Source organism: Heliangelus exortis, chromosome 7 (genome assembly GCF_036169615.1).
Source record: "Heliangelus exortis chromosome 7, bHelExo1.hap1, whole genome shotgun sequence".
Lineage (NCBI taxonomy): Eukaryota > Metazoa > Chordata > Aves > Apodiformes > Trochilidae > Heliangelus > Heliangelus exortis.
Genome location: NC_092428.1, coordinates 13,155,844 through 13,172,258, shown reverse-complemented (window position 1 = coordinate 13,172,258; position 16,415 = coordinate 13,155,844). Strand labels below are relative to the sequence as shown.

Sequence of the window (16,415 nt, the reverse complement as noted above, 5' to 3'; positions counted from 1 at the left end):
GTTGTCCTATTTTGGGGGAAGTTCTTTTAATGTTACTGTTGAAAAAAAAAACACAACCACAAACATACTAGCTAACAGGTTTAGATTGTGTTTGCTGTATGGTACACCCTTAAATCAAATCCTTAGAAACTCCATGACTGAAAATGGAAAATAAACCATGCAGTGGATTAGTGCATTACCTGTTCACCTTGAATGAGCTGAAACGATTCTGCCTGAGTTGACCAGTGCAGGTTAATTTGGGTCCTGCCCCAGATCTTGGTTATGCAGAGCACTTCAGACATCAAGTCTTAAACAGCCATTGTGATGGGGTTAGAAATGAAAGCAAAACCAGAAAACATAGCAAGACTGCAGGCAGGAAAGTGTCTGTTACTTAGCTCTTGCTCACAGTAGAATTAATCTTGAGCAGTAACAGCACTTTTAGTTGTACACAGGGACAATTTTTATTTAGAGCCATTAAATAAATACCTCCTCTGGGACTGTTTTGCTGTTACCTCAAATGCAGCTTCTAAGTGCTGGATCAATTTGTCTCTTCTAAATAGTTTATTTCCATTCCTTGCACACAGGCAGGTGTGACTTCAGCCATCCCTACATACAGACACATGCTGAATGATGTATGAGAGACATGTTTGGGTATTTCCACCTCAGCATAAGTGCATGGTTTACAGCTCTTAAACAGACATCTTGCTATAAAGTGACAGAACAATTTAGAGGAAATTCTTTTATAAAAGTCATCTCCAAGCCACACTTAATGTTTTTGTGGTTATTTGCAACCCTTTCGCTTCAGAACATCAGCATATTAATTTTCATCTACAAAGAAAATAGTAGTAGTAGAAACTGAAAACAAAAAAACCAGGGTTTTGTTTGTACTTCTTAATAAATGTACCTATATACTGAAGTAAAAATAGAGAATCAATTAAATGTCTGAAGAAGATTCTGAAAAAGTAGTTTGACCTTCTCACATTTGTGTCACATTTTATTGGCTCAAGTTTTGGAAATATCTCCATCACAATCCTGTTTGCCCCTGACACAGAAACTCATGACTGTTTTTCTTAGTGCAGCTAATGGCAGAGTTGTACTGCTGAGCCCTGGAGGGACAAGGAGCATTTCCAGCTCAGTCCTGGCAGCCCAGCATTTTTCACTGCTGTGCTGCTCCGGAGAGCAATTGTGCTGTTTCCTTGACAGGGTTAGACAGCAGTAGTGTGTGCTGAATGTGGCTCTGCAGCCTTGCTCTCACCTGACTCAAATGCCAACATCCAGGACAGCTGATGAGAGCTGAACCAGCCTCACTCACTGTTTCTGCAGGTGTTGCTTTAGGCCAGTACAAATCACCAGCTTTGCCCAGCATTTAGTTCATTGCAAAATGTTGGGCTACTGGAAAGGCTGCTAATCGCTTTTATCTGTTCAGGGCAAGGTCTCTAAAAGTGTTGTTGTGAAAAAGCTGTAGGTCATGTGTTGAAGCCCAGTTGCCTCCAAGTGAGTTTGAAAAAAGCTTGTCTAGTTGCCAAGACTGTGTCTTTGTAAGCTGTAAGGCCATCACTCCAAGTCTCCTTTTGCTTCCAAGAATATCACTTCTACCTGCAGCAAAATATAAACCTCTTCTGCAAAACTTTCAATACGTTAAATGTTAAGACAGTGAAGATGATACTGCTGGAGGCTAAAAGAAAAAAGAAAAGAAAAACAAATCTTGGTCTGTACTTCCTGTATATTTTCTATCGGATGGAATTTATAGAATCATGTGTTATGGAAGCTATTAAAATAATTCTCTTTAATTCTGGTTTTGATTCCTTGTTTTACCTCTGAAAATGTTATTCAAGTCACTTATCTTTTCAGGCATTCAGTATTTGTAAGTTTAATTAACCTTATTAATCTATGTATTTGTGTTGCCAATTTATTTCCTTTTTTGTGTAGTCATAGTTAAAACTGGCTTTGTTCCATTTCTTGTCATTCAGTACTTAGGACCTTGTATTTTGCATAAATCCTTTATCTTTTTATGCATGCCAGTTTTGAAGTTCAGTAGAGAAGGTTATAACAGCACTTTTCTTAACTGTGTCCTTTATTTTGATGGCTACTCTTTGTGGGGATAAGCAACAAATCCAGTTGAGCATAGAAACTATAGAAGAGAGTTGATTAGAAAAGCAGACTTTGAGAAGAGGGGGTTACGCTATAAACCCTGGAAGCGTGCAGAAATTTTGTTTTATATGCTGAGTTTGGGTATTTTGAGATGGGTTGGTGTGAGTTAATATATTGAAACATCAAGACTTGGTATGGGTAGAATGCAAAACATGTTACGAAAATGTAGCCCTTGCAGGATGATTTTTTTAGAATTTCAAAAGAAAATATAGAACAAGACAGATATGCTCTAAAAAAATTACAATATATATATATTTTTTTACTTCTAAGTGAAAATTATCTGTTTTGTGATACTTTTTTTTTAGGTACTTCTAGCGTTTATCCTGTGTTCAATGTACAGTATGTGTTAAAGTACTGTAGGAGGATGAATTAAGATGCTTAATCTAATGCAACAGTGATGAATTTGTCTTTTTGGTGGGAAGCATCTATGACAAAGAAATTCTAATAAATCACCTTAGATAAATATGAAATATGCATATGAAAGCAGAACATATTACTTCAGGAGAAAAATAACTTCACTAACATGCATTTCAGTTGATGAACACTGTTTACCACCTATTCCATGTTAAAAACAGTTGATCCTTCACAAAGTAGCTTAGGCTGTAATAGCAGCAGTAACTTGCACTGCTAACGAAGGTTAGTTCACTTAATTAATTTATCTTTTAGCATTTCAATTAATTTCTTTTGTTTAGCTGTTGTGGGTTTAATTCTTGGTTTTGAGCAAGTTTTTGACTTTTTACATGAAATTTCATATTTTGCTGAGCCTCTGATTAACTTATGAAGTACAGCTTTAGGGTTGGTTTTTTTTTTTATCTCCCTTCTTGTTCTAGTTGCAAGGTTTAGTTTCTGCTCTTCCAGTTCTTCAGCTATCCTTGGGCAAAGGTGGTTTGAAAATTGTAGGTAGCGCTCTGAAAGGCTGTGACCTGCTGAAGGTTGAGTGTGATTGATTAATAGATTATATTATATCCTAAGGGAGCACAGACTTCAGTGAATTCCTCCACCTGTCTGCAATGCTGTCACCTTGGAGGGTGTCACAGGGGTGAGCAGTGAGTGTCCAACAGGCTGACACTGAGCCTGCTGTGTTGGCTGGTCCTGACTGGGATAACATCTGTTGATCCTGCTGTTGGCTTGTAGCAGTTCCCAAGGTTTTGTGTCATTATGTGTAACCCTTAAATCCCAGGCTTGCAATCTGGATATGATTTAGTGGTGAGCTTACAGTGTTGGTCAAGGGTTGGACTGGATGATATTAAAGGCCTCTTCCAACATAAGACACTCTGTGATTCTGTTAGGCCATCCAGTGGCATGAGTGTTTGTGTCAAGAAAGCCAAAGCAGATAGGGCAGCAGAGACCTTTCAAGAAGGTCCATATCTATACATGTTTTTTTTTCCTTATCACTTCAGGAGCCCTGCAGGGAATAATTTCTGAGGCTGGAATCTCTTAATGCTTTGTACATCCCAGGGGAGCTCTGATGCTGTACCTGTTGGTACCCTGTGCCATTTTCCCAACTTGAACTGCTGAGCTGCAGCTGGAGCAGCAGGAGCCTCTGGTTCTCTGTCACTGCAGCTGGGTGCAGGGGCAGAGCTGCCTCTGCCTGCTGCCAGTGTGGCCTCCTACATGTTCAAGTTCTGCTCATACTGCTTTATGTCATCCCATGCACTGTTTGAAGATGTATGTGGTCATAAAAAATTAAGAGCCACACACTGCTTCTGCAAAACAGCCACTATGGAAAGAAGAAATTCACCTTAGAAAGTCCAGAGGTACTGGTGGAGTTTGGTGGTATTTTGGTGACTCAACTCTAATGTAAGAGAATGCTGTGCTCCTTTTTTTTTTTTTTTTTTTTTTTTTTTTCCTGAATAGGGTGATAAGGAAGATACAATAATAATTGTAATACTAGCCAGATGACAGGCAAGGTGAGCAGTTTGCTGTGTGATTGTATGTTGTATGTGGACTAGTGTGTTATTCTGTTTATGAGTAAAGGAAGAAGAGAGGTGAAAGGGCTTAGGTAACACTAAGCTGTCAGCTTTCAAGACTGAGGTATACATGCTGATTTCTGACCATGATATGGCAGGGGTCTGATCTGAAATCTCAGATTTTTGGCTCTGCTTTATGGCATAGCAGTCAGACTGAACTGTATTTTCTGGGAGTGTGTATAAATGATTTTGCTTGGCACACTGAAGAAGTGGGATAAACCCACTGCCTTTTTTGAAGGGCAAGATAAGAACCCTTTCATTGTATTAGGTTTATCATCATAATTTGGCTCTAAAATATTAGACCTTAGTGCTTCTTGTGCTCAGAACCAAAATTATGCAATTCTACACAAGAAATTTTACAAGTGAGAATAATCACAGTCCTGGTAGAGAGAAAATAAATTTCATCAATATGGCCTCAGTTACAATGCTGGGATCACCCCAAGCAGCTTTTCAGGCAGATGCTGTCACGTTGCCCTATGAGATGGACCTTGCACATGGTTGTGTTTCCTATGAATATATCCATATGGGAACAGCTGCCATTTTCCCTTCCACTCAACTCCCTTTCAGGTACATGCTCATGTGAGTAATACAAACAATGGTCTCCACTTCCACGAAGGCTTGTATTGAAAGACCCAGATAATAGAATTTCTGACAGTAACAAAGCTGCCAGTTCAAGAGTGTGGAGAGGGAGGGGAACCTTCAGTAGTCAGAGTAGTTTAAATGTGAATCTCCTGTTACATTTGCAACACAGTAAGTATCTTCTTGCCCTTTATAGAAAGCATTATCAGTTAAATTCTACAGAGATTAAAATTGGTCTTAATTAGTTTTCTTAATTTGTACCTTACAATAATTCGCTTGCAATCTTTGGTAAGCAGTTTTTCTCTGCTTCATTATGTCTTTACAATTTAAATGAAGGATAATAGGTGTATCCTTGTTGCACCGTAATTAGAAATTACTGCAAATGTTACAGGTGTTTAAATTTCCCCTCTACTTCCTCTCCCCCTACTGAGTTGCCTTACAAAAAACCTATTAAAATACAACAGTGAACCATGCATGCTGACATTCTGGTTTTGAATTGCAGCTCACTGCTGTAGATGCGGACGAGGGATCCAATGGACAGATAGTGTATGAAATTTTGGCTGGGGATCAGGGAGACTTCATCATCAATGACCGAACAGGCCTTATCACCATTGCTCCAGGAGCTGTGCTGTCAGTGGAGCGATCCTATGCTCTCACTGTCAAAGCATCTGATAGTGCTCCTCCTGCGCAGAGAAGGTAATTATGGTGTATAAAATGTTTTGCTTGGTGCTTGGAAGTGCCTAAGAAGTGTAGCACACCCTTAATGTCTATAACTCCACACTTGAATACAATATGTTCTGCTTGGGTTAAGGATGATATTTTGGCAGAGTGCTGTATTAGAAGTCTTTCACTTTTTGTTCCCTATTTATGTTCTCCTTACAGTACACAGTTTTCATTCTTTCATTTGCTTGTAATGCCTATTTTTTAAAAGTTGACATGTTGTGCTGTCATTTTGCATGCCCATTTGTTAAGAGAAATTGAAGTGAAGGGATGTAAGGAAGAATATGGGTGAGAAGGGAGATGCTTTTTGTTTAGAATGCAGCTTGCTGAGATGCAGAAAGGATGAGAACCACTCTGGTGGCTGAGCTGGAGACCTTTTCTCCAGGTATAGGGTGTACAGGGTCATCCAGGCTTGGTTTGCTGTGGGCATACTTGGGAAGCTGTGCAAAAGGTGAGCAGTGTTTCACTAAGACCTAAATTGTTAGAGGCAGTTATTTCTATTCTCCACCAGATGATAAAGAAAAGCAGCCTGTAAATTCAGCATGTTTAGAACAAGATGTTTGAAAAAACAGGATGTTAAAAAAAAAAAAAAATCCAATCCCACTTAACTGCTTCTTTTGAGTGTGCAGCACTCTCATGTTCTGTGCCTGGCATAATGTGACCATCTCAGTTTGACAATCTCATTGTCTAAAGAGAATGACAGAGAGAGCAGTAGCTTCTAGTACTGTAATCTTCCTCAGTCTCTTTTTTTTCTTTCCTCAAATGGGGAATGTAAGAAAGTAATCAACCACAAATGTGGAATTTCACTCCTTGGCTTTTCTTTCCGACTTGATGCTTCTATCAAGTCTCTAAGAAAGCAGCGCATCCTGCTGTGCACATATTTTATAACTGTATTTTCCAGACATTGAAGTATTAAGATTGTTCATAAAACTAATATGTGGTAGCCCCATCTTCTGGATGAATTTTCTCCTTTCCCTCTTGCTTGCTTTCTTGGTAAGTTCACTCTTAGAATAGCTGATAGGAGGCTGTTAGTAGTGCTGAGGACAAGATTGTGCACTACTATGCACTCATTTTTTGTGTAGTACTACTAAAATGGGGGACAAAAATCAATAATGCCACTTCAGAGTACTTCAGAATCCTGTGGTGTGACCCCAACAACTGTAATGCCTACAATACAGCTTTGATTGCTATCCACTCCTTTTATGTTTGAGAAATCTTTTTAATGTCTAAAAATACGTACTTCTGATGATATATGTTGGGCACATGGGCTTCCTCCTCTGAAAATGTCTTCATTGCAATAATCTTCAGAAGTGAAAAACTCTCTGTTTCTCCTTGGTTCCCCTTTTATGGAAATAGAGCAGGCAGTTTGCTTCATAGATTTTAGCCTGTGTTTTTAAAACCACTCTACATATTCCCATAGCTGAGGTGAGTGGCCCTGGGGCCAGCCTGGCCTTGTCCTTAGATGTATTTGAAGCCCAGAGCTGTTTTTCTTCTGTGTCTGTGAAGGTAAAAAATCAGGGGGAGGGCTGCCAGAGCTTCTGCCAAGTGCTGTGGAGAAAGAACACGCATGACTGGCTGCCTGGTAAGAGACATTCAGATAAAAAGATTTTGCTCCCTCCCTGACGTTCTTTTTGTAAGGCTGCAGAACCAGAAATGTGCTGATGGTTCTTGGAGCTCACTCCTGTAATTTTGCACAGAGAAAAGCCAGGCAGTGATCATGTGAGCTGCAGCTACAATGTCTTTAAAACTGACCTTTTGCACCTCCTTCCTTGTGAGATGGTCAGTATCTCCCAGTTGGGGTTGTATTAGTTGGTTCTCATCTACTGCTGGAGGCAGTAGCCAGTAATTGAGACTTTTAGGAACAGGCTAGGTCTAGCCAGCCATTACATACGCAAGCAGAAAAGTCTGTGCCCTGTAAAACAAACACATAAAGAAAGAAATAAAGGATTTTGATGTCATTTCAAATATTAAGCATTTTTTCTCAAATCTGTATTCTGCTGCAGGACATAGCAGGCTGCCTGTAGTTCTGTGTGAACGGGCTGGGTTCCAGTTATCCCCTTGCTTATGCACAAAGCAGGACCAAACAACTGGAGCTGGCTCAGTGTCTGTATCTCTGTAGCCTTTGTAAGCACAAGTTTAAATTGAACTGCACTCTGTGTATCTTTTTCATTGCATAACACATTAAATTCTTGGTGGGTGACTGTGCATAAAACAAGATATTTTTGTGGGGTTTTTATTCCTATCTATAGCAAACACCCTTAATGTAAAATATTGGGGTATATTTAAGTACAGTGAAGTACTTTCAGTAAATTTAAGTGTATATCAAGTATTGAAGTTTAAAGATAAAGGTGGGATTTTTTAAAAAGCTGAAGTTATAGTTAAGTATACGGGGATTAGCAGTTTCTGTTACTGAAAAAAATGAAAAAATCTGTAAAATCAAATTATTTCATTTCAGACCTCAGCCTTTTCACCACTGATAGCAGATTCCTGTATAGTGGAAGCATGTCTCTTAGTGGTAACAGTGATCTGCCAAATCAATTTCAATGTAGAAAACACCTGATCATGAGACTATTATTCCATATAGTGGAAAAGCACACTTTCTTTTTGACTGGCACAGGCAGAGATGTTTGGTCACAGATATATTGGTCCACATCTATATAAATATATTCATTATACATTCTATAACAGAGTTATGTGTGGAGAGCACACAGAATTGAGGTAGAGCCAGAAACACAGTCTCAGTGGCTTGTTGACCATGCTTTCCTTGTGTTACTGTTTAGCTGGAGCATATCCATGCTTGGGTGAGATTGTGAGCACCAGTCAGCTCCTAGCTCTGTTCCCAGTGTATCCACCTCTCCCTGCAGTGTCAGAACAAAAGCTGTGGCTGATGGAAGGCTCAGCTCTGTCTCTTTTTTCCCAAGCCAAAGCAGATTTTGCAAGCCACTTAAGTGGGCTTTATATAGCACACATAAAATACATGGTATAAATATGGAAAGTGCCAATGAAATGGTAACAGAAATGAAGAGAAGTAGCTCTGCAATAACATTGCACTTTTAGTTTGCAGGCTGCTAGTGCTTTAATTTTGTGATCTGATCTTAAGAATTTAAAGAATATTTGTGGGTTTTTTCAGAGCTGGATAGGCAATAAATCAGACTGAGTGAAAGTCGGGAAAAAAATATACAGAGAAACATATTTTTATTAAATATTCAGCAGTGGAAGAAGAATGCACCCTAATCTGCCTGTATTATCACGCACAGGCAGCAACTATCCCAAGAAAATATGCAGCCCTAGTGCTAAAGTGATATTTTGTCTCCTAATTCATTGTGTCTGTTGTTCAGTATTTGGTAATGGTGTGGCTTTTTTATTCCAGTGGTGCAAGTGTGGAACATAAATTCAGAAGGATTAGTGGCACATAAGGAATGTTTTAATCTAGGCAACAAGACAAGGAATAACTGTGTTTTATAAGGAGGTAATCTACACTGAAATATCAACTTTAGCTGTAATTGTCTATCTTCCCTTGATTACACTGGTTTTGTTTAAATCTACTGAGGCAGTAATCTGCAAATTCATCTTAAATGCTCAAGCATATGCTAGATGGTAAGGCTTCATCATTCACTGACATGTTTTGGTGCAGGTACTGTTTAAAAGGTGATGAAATCAAGTAAGGACCTAGCTATTATGTTTGAAGCAGGACAGTCCTCTGTGTTTACAGATGGAAGTGAATCTGGCACTTGCTCAAGAGAGAAGCAGCTGTGACAAGGAAGTGTCTGCAGCATCAATGACTTGGGAAGCTCGGGATTGCCCTGGACCAGCCAGGGTTTTGGAGCACTGATGGTTGTTATATGGGCTGCCATGACATGGCTAGTGGTGGATCAGTGGATCATTGAAGGCTCCTTAGACTCAACTTGTATCTACTGTTATTACACAGCTGTTCTGTACCCACCCAGTCACTCACTGTCTCCCTTCCTCAACAGGACAGGGAGGCAAATAAGATGAAAAAGCTTGGGGGTTGAGATACAGACTTGGAGATCACTTCCCAATTACCATCACAAGCAAAACAGATTTGACTTGGGGAAAACTCATTTAACTTATACCAATCAAAATGGGTTTAGGTGGTGAGAAATGAAGATAAAAGCTAAAACATCTTCTTCCACCAGCTCTCCTTTCCCAGGCTTGACTTAACTGTTCAGAAGAAGCCAAAGCCCTCTTAGAACTAAAACAAGCAAAGGAAGTAAAATGAAACAAGAAGAGCTTGTTCAAATATATCAGTAGTAAAGGGAAGAATAGGGAAAACGTGGGCTCACTGCTGAATGAGGTAGGAGCCAGATAATAAAGGATGCAAAGAAGGCACCTGGATGTGTTCCTATGTGACCTGCTGTAGGTGACCCTGCTCTGGCAGGGGTTTGGACTAGATGATATTTCAAGGTCCCTTCCATCCCCTAACTTTCTGTGATTCATGACTCTCCTTCCTGCACAGGGTTAGGGTCAGCCCATAACAGCCCTGCTTTCCCAGTCATTCCTTCCCACACTTTTCCCACCCCACTGACGTCTCCCCACAGGCACTTGGAGCACCTCCTCCTCACCCTCCTTCTCTTCACCCTTCTCACTCTCTTCTCCAGTTCGGTGCTGACACAGTGTTCCTCACACTTTTCTCCTCTCTCTTCTCCTGCTGGAACCAGCTGGAATGAGCAATGCCCTCCTAGGGCAGCCCCAGCCTCTCCTCACAGGGACCCCTCAGCCCCACTGCCATGGGTGTGGGCATGGACACGCAAACCACTACATCTGGGGAGCGTATCTGCCTTCTATTTGAAGCAGGCAACAGCAAAGCAGCTCTCCAAGACTCACAAGAAAGCTGAGGAGGGGCTTTTTATGAGGGCATTTTTTATGAGGGCATTATAGGGCAAGGGGGGCTAGTCTTAAGCTGAAAGGGGGGAGATTTATGTTAGACATTAGGAAGAAAATCTTTGTTGTGAGGGTAATGAAACGCTGGCCAAATTTGCCCAGGGAAGCTGTGGCTGCCCCTTCCCTGGAGGTATTCAAGGCCAGGTTGGATGTGGCTTGGAGCACCTTGGTCTAGTGGGAAGTGTCCCTGTCCCATGGCAGGGAGTTGGAACTAGATGTTCTTCAAAGTCTGTCCCAACCCAAAATGTTCTGTCATTCTATGAAAATGTGTGGCTGAACTGTGACAGATTAGATGCATTGGGCTGGGTCTAATGCCTTCCTCAGAGGCTGTATTGGGCTGCGTGTGTGGACATGTCCCTAGGTACAGAGCTTCTTCTGCTATACCTGGGTGGGACTTTTCCTTCGGGACAGAGCCATTTGTGGTTCAATTTCTTGGAGTGTGTTCAGCACACTGGGTACTGCAGCCCCTGAACTGCAGCTCTCCAGTGTGGTGTTGCAGCGATGCTCTGTTCAGCTCTCATTGGTGGTGCCAAGTATCAAAACCTGGCAAAGGGTGGTGGGAAGCACTTGAAACAGAGTGGGGACTGTGCTTGGAGGATCCCATACAGGTAATTAAAAATACCCATCAGGGACATGTTATTTTGATTTTTACTGGGCTCTTGTCAGATAACACAGAAGCTATTTCAACTATACCTGGTAACTTCTGGTAAGTGGCTCTGAGTTTCCTAGCCTTGCAAGAAACAACTCATGCTGTGTTGAGGCTTTTCTTTTCTCTTGCTCCCCACCCAACCTCTAAAAAAACAAAACAACCAAACATCTTTGGGACAAATCCCTTTCTCCTGAAGCAGTTTATTTCCTGCAGCCCTAGAGCCTGACACTTACCCTCTCTGTCAAAGGGCATAATCAGTGGAAATCAGTACCTGCAGTATAATGCTTGCAGGATTTTTTTCTGGCTTGGAGGGTACTGTTGTACCATACAGGAGAGAAGGTGAATGGAATGACTAAGCAAAGACACAAGATAAAGGTCCCTTTAAGCCAGATTCTAAACTCTTTCAACCTCAGGAAGACTTTTGTCTCCCTTTCTCAGTTCTGACCAGTTGAATAGCAAATTGTCTACATGAAGGTCTTTGCAGGGCCTGTATTGAGTATTCTCAGAAAAACCTTCAGCTTGCAAACTGGAATACTGTTTGCAGTGTATTTAGTTTGGGGTTCATTGCAGTTGAAAGGTTTGCCAGGTTCCCTTGGTGAATTTCACAGTCTCCTATATTGACTTACTAGTATGAAGTAGGCTTGAGTTTATTTGTGTGAACTTATGAAAGAGTGCAGGCAATCAAAAAGTTGTGTTACATCAGTTTTCTCACAGCATTATCCTTTGCATCAACATTTTCTGTTCCCTCCCTTCCAAAGAAAAGCAGCTAACTGAGTGACAGCAGAGATGCTCCTGGGGTGGATACCATGCTTGGCAAGAGTTGTTACTGCCTCAGAATTTGTCACGCTCTTCTAGAGGACAGAGTATCACTGGGGGATTATGAGTCTTATTTGCATGTGGAGTGTGCAGTGCTATCTAACCACTTCGTTTTTCAAGGAACTCTTGGGCTACTTTTAAATAAATTATTTAGGGTTTTTTCTGTTAATGTGGCAACCTGCTTTATTTTTTGATGCAGAATGAAAGATATGTCCTGAAGCTTTTAAAGGAACAAAGGGAGACTGTTAGCACAACACCCAGTGTATAAAATAGACATTGTTGGTTGCCTGCCTGGTGTTTGTTGATTTATTGATTTTAACTGGCTTTGACCATTTTTTTTTCCCCTTTCATTTCAGGAGCTCTATTACTACTGTTTACATTGAGGTTCTTCCTCCCAACAACCAGAGCCCTCCCCGCTTTCCCCAGCTGATGTACAGCCTTGAAGTTAGCGAGGCCATGAGAGTTGGAGCTGTTTTGTTAAACCTGCAGGTACACATTTCCCTATAAACCTTTACCATGTGTATTCTCTTTGTGCCCATTCCATGCAGAAACCAGTCCTTGCATCCAGGGGTAGAGGACAGTTAATTGGTGTTTCAGTTAGGTCCAAGATTCAGCAAGTAATCACAAATGCAAGCTCCTTATAAACCTATCAGAAACAACTTTTCTATGCCATCCCAACCACAAACATACAGATACAAATGACTTAAATATTGAACTTATTGACAGGATTCACAAAGCAAGTCTTATGAAAAATCGAACTCAAGAGCAGTTGAAAAAGTTTATCAGAAATCCTCCTGTGGAAAAACTACAATGGTCCCCTGGAAGTCATTCTTCAGACCTCCTCCCACTTTTGTCCCCCTTTTATGCCTGGGCCATACTGTCAGGTAGAACCAGTACACCCAGGAGGCCAGCCAGGAAGTGAGCAAACCCCTCCCTTTCCAGTAACTTCCATTATGCACCCATGCAAACACCAGAGGAAGTTTCAAACCTGATGTTAAGCTCCCAGTTTCACATAAGACATCTGTCCTCTACAGATCAAAACTACTTTCTACAACACAAGAGGGATTTAAAATTATTTAATTGCAATAAATAGCTCCTTTTACATGAACCATATAGGAAAAGTGCTCATTTGGATATTTATGTGACTTCTTTAAATGTGCTAACAGGTACTATATACTGTGTGTGGGACTGAAGTATATGAGAAAAAAATTTTCATGAATGGCTCAAAACTTGAAAGGCTTTGTGATTTGTTATGGTAACACGTAATTCACATGGAATTTCAGGAAGAGTTTGGGCACTAAGCCTTTAGCTTTGAATTTTGAAAATCATCTGAAGGTATTTACTCCCTGTGTCATATGTAACAACTGCTTTTAACAGGCTAACAAAAACCAGCCAGCACTAATTGACCACCTGATAAAGTGGAAGCAGTGAAAACACATTAGTCCAGTATTGCTTACAAATAATGCTATAACATTAGTTATGCAAACATGATATAGTTTGCAGACCCAGGTTACTACTCTGTGTGCTGCTGCCTGGTTAGTGTATTATCTTCCTCCTTGGGTGTCTACTTTTTCCTAAAATTTCACTGTGTTGTGTTCTGTTGACGTTTCTTGAAAGCCAGCTGTGCAAAAAAGGTAGACAGATTACAGTTCATCAGATGGTTTTTTTTGGGGGGGGGGGAATCAGGAACTTAATATTATTATGAAAAAAATAGTATGGCCTCAAGTCTCAAGCAGTAACCTTAGTACAGCATGCTCTCCTGAGCATGGTTCCTGTAAACAGGATAGCATTATTCAGACTTCATATAAAGCTATTTATGTGAATGGCTGGAGATACATGAGCTAAACAGAAACCATGGAAAGCAAGAGCCTGATCTCCTTTGAGCCATTGTAGCTCATTGAAGACTACTGGACTTGGTGGAATTAGATCAGTTCATACCAGCTGAAGTGGTGCTCTGTGTGTTTTGCACACTCAGTAAATGCACAGGAAAAAAAATCCAAACCAAAGTGTGTGAAAGAAAGGCACTCTAATTGAGTTACTGATGCAGGTGAATGGGTAGGTTTCAATGAATATAGTTTGCTGAGAAAGATGAAGGTTATTATGGGTGGTTAAACTGATATGTTCACCTGCACTAAGGGAAGATGACTCATTTAGCATAGTGCTGAAAGTTAACTTCTGACATGTCTTTAATGCTGGCTGGGCAGAGTTGAAGACCGTTCTATTCAAGAGCTTTCTCCTCACTAGGAGGGAGATGCTTGATTTTGGAAACACCTACATTATATGGGAGCCAGGAGTATGCTGAGAAACATTTGTGTTTACTTGGCAGGTGCTGGAATATGTGGCTGAAGGCCTAGGTGATCCCTGGAGGCAGAAAAGCTATTAGCAGTGTTTAGCATTTAAGGATTTTATGCAATTTAAATGTGGTTAGAAAGTGAACCTCATTGTTGGAATAATCTCTCTGCTTTAATGTTTCACTAAAGCCCACAAATTTTACCTAGATTTTTGTTTTCCATCTCAAGTGGTCCATGACAAGGTTTGCTGAGTACCTCTGGGAGTTCTGTGCTGGGCAGGACAGGGGAGATGCAGAGTGGTCATGTCAGCTGCTCTCCTCCTAGCCAGGATGCTCGTGAATGTTCTGGTGACACAGCAGTGGGTGTTCTCTTGCTACACACCCAAGAAACCCAGAAATTATGAATTACTGTGTTCGGGAAAGAGTGAAATTTATTAGTTAGTTTTAAGAGCTTTGGAAGCTCCTAGAAAAAGTTGTCTTTTACTTACTGCTACTACAATGTAAATTTACCTTCTACTACCCATATCCTAATCACGAGTTGAATTTAGAGAGGCAATTTAATGTTTATAAAGCATACTTAAATCACAAATATGTTTGGCTTCATCTTTAGGGGATTAATCTTGAAAGGCTGGTGGTCCTGGACCTGAAATGCAGATGCATTGTCTTTCTAATGCAAGTTCAGCTGCCTCATTCTGCATTAATATACCCATCTTTATTAAAGGACTTTTACTGTGTGTAGTACATTTCTGTCTTCATATTTTTTTTATTCGATGTCTAAAATTGGCCAGGACATTTTAAACATTCATGTACTGAGTAGTTAAGCTTATGAATTCTTGTTCTGTCTTTTCTGGGCAAACAGAAAGTTATCAAGTGGTCATCTTGGGGTTTAACAATACCTTAAGGTAGTGCCTCTTAACTTAAGGTTAAGTTAAGCGAATGTTATTATGACTCTCTTAATAAAATATTGTTGGTTTTGCATACACCATGAAGTTTAAAAAAACTGGGAGAGAGTGAGGAAGTTATTTTAAATATCCCCAGGTTGGGAAATCTGAAGATCTGCAAAACATCAGGGAAAGTAACAATGCAAATGCAGGTCTCTTGGCCTTCCCTGCTAGACTTGAAAATATATATTCTAAAAACAAAGTTTTCTTTTTCCTTTTCCATTAAAACCTTTCATGCAGGTGATGGAAAGTTATATTTTTTCTTGTGCTTTTATTTGTTTTATAAAATACCCAGTTAATTGTGACTGGTGTTTCAATTAACAACATTTGAGATTAAGTACTGCAATAGTAAATTATCTCCACAGTATTAGTGTGTAAATAAACCTCAGAGTTTATTGCATGCCCGGGAGGCTTTTATTGTTTCATGTTCTGACAGCCATTATTAATTAAAATATGCAAATATAGTAATTTTTCAGGGAGTCTGCAAAACAAATAAGACTGTTGGCTCAGTCCAGTTATGTGCTGAACAAGGAAGCAACATGAAATGATTGTGTACAATTTACTAAGTCACACTAAGTAAATAGTGTACAATTTACTACGCAACTAATCTGGAAAACAGGTTTTGTCATGTGTAAGTCTTTAGTGTTTTTCTTATGTACACAATACCTTGTTATTCTTTGATTTTAAAGAAAACAATTTTATAAAAAGAATTATAATTTTTTCAGCCTGTTTTTCAAAGGGTGTTGGTTGAAAGGCATGTTTTCTTCAGACATCAGGAGAAAATGAAATTAACTGAACAAGTCTTTTATTTTCTGTCTTCTTGAAAGTCTACTGACTGTTTTGAATGCAGACCATAAGCAAATCTCTGAGTTAGCCTTATGTGTGAAGTGAGGACAGGATCCCCTCCAGGTAAGGTAAAAAGAATAAAGAATAAAAAGGTCCACTCAAGATAGAAGCTGCAATGGGATTCCAGTGATTTAGGATCTATGAGAGTCTTCACAGTTGCCAGCCAGTCAGATTTTCTTCATGCAGTGTTTGCATAGTTTCAAATATTTGGCTCACAGATTTTCACTTGTCTTTACTGACCATTCATATCTTCACCATAAGAATATCTGAATTCCACTCCCACCCTCCAATGTGCTGGCACCTCCTGTCACTTCGTGCCATCTGCAAATTTTATATGCAGATTTTTATGATCAGTTTTATTCTTGCTTCATCTCACCTTCCATTTGGAAATCATATTGTCTAAACTTATTTGTGAGAATGTCACACAGGGCGGCATGAGAATGGCAAAGATGGCAAATTTCTATGGCAAAGATGCATTATAATATCCACAGCTATTTCCCCACTTACAAGACCTGTTGTCCTGTTGCAAAAAAAGAAAAAAAAAAAAATTAGATTGCTTTGGCATATTTCCT

The 16,415-nt window shown here is 39.9% G+C and overlaps 1 protein-coding gene across 3 annotated transcripts in view; it reads left to right on the top strand.

Annotated features, from left to right (window-relative positions):
- Window positions 1–16,415, top strand: part of PCDH15 (protocadherin related 15) — a 344,988-nt gene that overhangs the window by 186,526 nt on the left and 142,047 nt on the right. For all 3 annotated transcript variants that reach the window (XM_071748909.1, XM_071748908.1, XM_071748907.1), the window contains 2 exons: window positions 5,182–5,375; window positions 12,123–12,255. In XM_071748909.1, coding sequence (XP_071605010.1) covers window positions 5,182–5,375; window positions 12,123–12,255 — 327 coding nt within the window. The remainder of the gene's footprint in view (window positions 1–5,181; window positions 5,376–12,122; window positions 12,256–16,415) is intronic.